Consider the following 5,943-nt stretch of genomic DNA (forward strand, 5'->3'; position numbering starts at 1 on the left):
GACTAAGTATATTTTTATTAATATTTAGCAGAAGTAACAGAGTGACTCGAGGTCTGAGAGTTTCATGCATTGGCACTTATCAGCTTTGGTAAGTGCCAACACAGGAAACTCTCTTGGACTTTGAATCACTCTGCTGCTTCTGCTAAATTTTAATAAAAATAGAAATATTTTAATAATAATAATAATAATAATAATAATAATAATAATAATCCTTTCTATTGAAGGCACAAGGCCTGAAATTTTTGGGGAGGGGACTAGTTGATTACATTGACCCAGTGCATAACTGGTACTTAATTTATTGACCCTGAAAGGATGAAAGGCTAAGTCGACCTTGGTGGAATTTAAACTCAGAACATAGTGATGGGTGAAATACCACTAAGCATTTCGTCCAGCGTGCTAACAATTCTGCCAGCATGCTGCTTTAATAACTTAATAGTAATGAAATAATAATAATAATAATAATAATAATAATAATAATAATAATAATTGTTTTCAGGTCAGCTGTATATGATGTCCCATGGTACAAATATTGATACTCAAGACTGTATAGCATTACTGCCCCCTGGTAAGTTTTTACAAATCATTTAAGATTGGTGTTGTTTCTCAGCCACCTCTGTCTCATCTCATTTGTTCACCTAATATTTTTGGTCAGAGAATGAACAACACAATATTTTGTGTGTGTGTGTGTGTGTGACTATGAAGATGCTCAAAAAAATCTGGTGGAATAGAATATGGCCCGGTTACCCCTATAGTTAATCAGGTTGTTCCGGAACATCTAGTGTAGCAGCATTATAGTCAGCTGCTACAACGGCAAAGGTGATGCCTTCCACAGAAGCAATTACAGAGGAATCAAATTGCTGGACCTGGTCATGAAAATTACAGAAACAGTCGTAGGTCCAACTAATTAAGAAAAGAGTTAAGCAAACGAGATGATGTTTGGTTTTATACTTGGGAGAAACATTAGTAATGCTATCCTGATAGTAAAGCAACTGCAGAAGTTATCATCATCATCATCACCACCACCACCACCATCATCATCATCATCATCATCATCACCACCACCATCACCACCACCACCACCACTTAACATCCGTTTTCATTGCTGGCATGGGTTGGATGGTTTGACTGAGGACTGGGAAGCCAGGAGCTGCACCACGTTCTGATCTGATCTGGCAAGGTTTCTACAGCTGGATGCCCTCCCTTATGCCAACCACTCTGAGAGTGTAGTGGCTGCTTTTTATGTGCCACTGGCATGGGCGTCATTGGCCTGACACCAGCTCTTGGCTCGACAGGTCAACACAAGCACGGTATAATGCCAAGTGTATACTGCCTCCACGAGGCCCAACGCATGAATGGTGCTTTTTACGTGTTACTGGCACAGGTGCCCATCAGACAGTACTGGCATCGGTTACGAATATGATTTCACTTGGCTCGACAGGTCTTCACAAGCACAGTATATCGCCCAACGATTGGAGGGCGCTTTTAATGGGCCAGTTGCGTGACACTGGCATCGGCCTCAACAATGACCTCACTTGGTTATCCAAAAGCAAACTACTGTATTTGGCATTTATCAGCATATAGGAAACCTCTCACAGGGTCCCTTACTTTCTCATCAGAGAAGACTGGGCTGGTTTGGTTAAGCAATGAGGACAGCTGCGTAAAGAAGTGCTGATTTCTAATTGGGGAGGTATAGGTAGGCCCAGGAAGATGTGGGATGAGGTGGTGAAATATGATCTCGGATGTTGTGTCTCACAGAGTTGATAACAAGTGACCAAGACCACACACGCACGCACACACACACATGCACACACACATGTATACAATGGGCTTCTTTTCAGTTTCTGTCCACTGAATCCACTCATAAGGATTTGGTTGCCCAGGGCTCAAAGTGCTGCACAGTGGGACTGAACCCCAAATCAGATAGTTGGGAAGCAAGCTTCTTAAGCACACAGCTATGCCTGTGCTTACCCACACTGCGTCTGTATGTCTGTCTTTTTGTCCGTCCGTCCATTTGTTTGTCCATCCATATGTCTAATGGCTTCTTTCAGTTTCCATCCACAAAATCACTTCAGAAGGCTTTGGTCAGTTTGGGGCTGTAGTAGAAGATACTTGCCCAAGGTACCACACAGTAGGACTGAACCTGAAACCATGTGGCTGGGAACTGAACTTCTTAACCTCACAGCCATGCCTGCACCTATTGTAATTATCAATTATTTCAGCATCTTTGATTAAATAATTAATTAAATAATTTTTTTTCCTGAAGGCAAACTTGTGTTGAATGTAACGAAGGACACGTACGAAAGTTTGGGTCTCGATGGGAAGAGGTCAAAGTTCATTAAACATGGACACAACAAATTTGGTGAGTTTACTTTAGCCTTCATATCCTCTCCACCCTTGACTCTCCTCCCTTTCCACTTATCTCTGTTTTATTGTAAACTACAGTGTTACTCGTTGTATGGCAGGTAAACTGTTTTTGGAACTATACTTTTTGGCACAATGGTTAATATTAGGAAATATGTCACACACATCATAATTATAATTTAACTTTTTATAAAATTTCTTGGTGTTTATACAAAATAATGAAATGGATTTTAATTTTCAAAAGAAAAATATTTATTGCTTTAAAATAAAACTTAAGAAAATAAATTTCTCATTTGTATAACTCCCCCCTCAACTACTCATTTACCTCCTCCTCCTTAACTATGATTCCTTCTCTCTCTCTCTCTCTGTGTAGCATTTCTCTACTCATTACCTGCCATCGAGCCTAGTATGTGCATGCCTCCTGCATCTCTCTCTATCTCTCTTTTACTCTCTTCATTTCATGTAAAGAAGTAACTGGAGAAACCAACCAAGACAACGGTACACACACACACTCACACACACACACAACACCGCCTTTATCCTCTCATTGCTCTTACACATCTAACATAACCCCTCACTCCCACATCTTTCATCTTCACACTCACCATCTCTCCTCACATTCTTATGAAACTTTCCCCTCTGTCCCCACTGACCACTCACCCAGTTCAATCCTCTCTATCGCTTTGTCTTGTCTTGCGAGTTACTTGGCGACCCTGCTGGTGCCGGCATCACATTTGAAGCAACCAGTACACTCTGTAGGGTGGCTGGCATTATGAAGGGCATCTAGCCATAGAAACCATGCCATAACAGACAGCTGGGGCCTGGTGCAGAGCTCTGGTTTTTCCCAGCTCCTGTGAAACCGTCCAACCCATGCCAGCATGGAAAACAGACATTAAATGATGATGATGATATATATCATCATCATCATCATCATTGTTTAAGGTCCATTTTCCCGTGTTCGCTTGGTTTGGAACTGGTGAGCCAAAGGATTGTGCCTTGCTCCACTGTCTATTTTTTAGCTATGATTTCTACAGCAAGAAGCTCTTTCTCACATCAACCACTTTACAGAGGGCACTGGGTATGCTGTAGCACCACCACAAGTGAGGTCAGCAAATACTCACAAGACAAGACTTCCTCAAGCGAACGGGGGTGGGGTGTTGAAGCGGGGTGAAGGTCAGATAGAGGGGACAGGAACAACTGTTCGAAAATTACTATTTTTAAATCTCACAACGAGAGATATTCAGCAACAGTACTTTGGAGTAAAGATTGTTTGCCAACATAACATGGCAGACCTAGTTTAGGACGAATGTTGCTGTAATTTAGCCCCAGGAGACATCGTCTCCAGCTGGCTATACATCATGATCTGTGTCCTTATATTTTCAAACAAGGGAATCCAGCACCCCCACTCAGCTCAAAACAATATCTGTGTATCTGTGTAACCCAGAAATCACGATACACAGATATTGTTTTCAGCTGAGGGGTCGGGGTGCTAGATACCCTTGTTCGAAGATATAAAGGACATAGATCGTGTCGTATAGCTGGATGGAGACGATGTCTCCTGAGGTTAAATTACAGGAACATTCATCCTAAACCAGGACTGCCATGTTATGTTGGCAAACAATCTTTACTCCAAAGTACTGTTGCTGTTGAAGAGGAGACACATGGCTTTTCCCAGCTAGAATGGAAGAGATGGTGAGTGCATAGCCTCATAGTACAAGGTCCATTTATGAAATAAAGACATATGTCTGTTATTTTAGCCCTTTTGATACCAACCTGGCTGAAACCACCTCTGGCTCTGAGTACAAATGTCTTGTTTTCATAAGTTTTGAATTAAACTCTTCCACCAGACCTTAGTCACAATTTATGTTCCTAACACTAGCTTAATGATAACCAAGTTATTTTACTAAAATCTTTGTTATATTTAAAATCAATTGAAAGAAACACAGAGCATCTCAACAGAAATATGGTAACGAAAGGATAATTAATCTTAGTGCAATCTTATGTTCCAGTGGTAACCATTCCTCTTTTGGATCCAAACTTTGTTTCTGGTAAAAAGTTCTACGAAAGAGTCAAATGGTGTTTTACAGATCGTTTGAATTTGAAGTTCAATATGTTAGCTTGTTGGATTCCTCCAGGTATGTCTACCCTTCTTTCACTATATCTCTTAGAAATATCATCATCATCATCATCATCAACAATATCATTAACATCATCATTGTTTTAATGTCCACATTTCATGCCGGTAGCATGTAAAAAGCACCATTTGAGTGATCGATGCCAGTGCCGCCTGACGGCACCTGTGCTGCTAGTACATGAGCATGGTTCATGCCAGTGCCACTTGACTGGTTCCCGTGCTGGTGGTATGTAAAAAGCACCCACTACACTCTCGGAGTGGTTGGCATTAGGAAGGGCATCCAGCTGTAGAAACTCTGCCAGATCAGATTGGAGCCTGGTGCAGCCATTTGGTTCGCCAGTCCTCAGTCAAACTGTCCAAAACCCAAGCTAGCATAGAAAGTGGATGTTAAACAATAAACGATAAACGAAACAACGATATACATGCAAAATGAGAGACAGCAAAAGGTGGAGACTTTCAGATGATGAATTTATAAATATAAATATAAAGATATATCGATAGATTCCAGCTTACACAGAGTGCAGGCGACAGAGAAAATGAAAGGGGTGAAGGAAAGGTGTTATAAGTGCAACAGCTGCTTCGGGGCCTCGGAGATCCATAATAATGTTGGTAGATGTGGTTCATCACAAAATGTGGCCATACGGATGCATTTAACATAGGATGAGACAAGCCTCCATCATCAGCGTAGAAGTTCAAAGATAATTCCACCTTTGAACTTCTCTGCTTTAAGATCTGAAATGTAAGGTCTTTTCTACCCTGAAGACAGAGGCTCATCTCATCCAATCTTAATGGCATCCATACGGCTACATATTGTAACCTAAGTCTACGAACATTATTATGGATCTCTGAGCCCACAGAAGCAAAGTATTGGACTTATAACACCTTTCTTCCTTTTAATTTTCTCTGTCGTCTGCACTCTGTGTAAGCTGGAATCTATTGATACATCTTTATATTTATACTTATAAATTCCTCATCTGAAAGTCTCCACCTTTTGTTTTCTCTCAATTTGCATATATAAACATATATATACATTTTGTATTTGAGGTATTTAATATATTTGATGTGTCTAATTTGCTTATCCCCATAATTGTTTATATATATATATTCGGCTAAGCCTGACCTTTCTTTCTTGGTTCAACTACCATCCATGCAACATCTATATTCCTCCCGTTGCCTACCAAATCCTATGTCCCTGCTGTAAGGCTTCACTTCCACACATTCTAGCTTAATTTAATTCGTCCTTAGTCGAAAGACTCCTGTTGTTAATGTCCTGTTATTTGCATTTGTATTTGTGTACCATTTCTCCGTTTTTTTTCGTCCTTGTTTTCATATACATTCGCTGCTTTCTTCCAAGGAATCTAGTGCTCTTAGCTTAGTTTTTCCTTGGGGCTGGCCAGATTGGAGCAATATCGAGAATAACCAGCCGAAATTGCAAAGATAATCAGGAA

The 5,943-nt window shown here is 40.5% G+C and overlaps 1 protein-coding gene across 1 annotated transcript in view; it reads left to right on the forward strand.

Moving 5' to 3' along the window:
• Positions 1-5,943, forward strand: part of LOC106874933 (ribonuclease P protein subunit p40) — a 21,412-nt gene that overhangs the window by 9,745 nt on the left and 5,724 nt on the right. The window contains exons 3-5 of the mRNA XM_014922846.2: positions 497-565; positions 2,264-2,359; positions 4,371-4,496. Coding sequence (XP_014778332.1) covers positions 497-565; positions 2,264-2,359; positions 4,371-4,496 — 291 coding nt within the window. The remainder of the gene's footprint in view (positions 1-496; positions 566-2,263; positions 2,360-4,370; positions 4,497-5,943) is intronic.

This window comes from Octopus bimaculoides, chromosome 1 (genome assembly GCF_001194135.2).
Source record: "Octopus bimaculoides isolate UCB-OBI-ISO-001 chromosome 1, ASM119413v2, whole genome shotgun sequence".
NCBI classification, from domain to species: domain Eukaryota; kingdom Metazoa; phylum Mollusca; class Cephalopoda; order Octopoda; family Octopodidae; genus Octopus; species Octopus bimaculoides.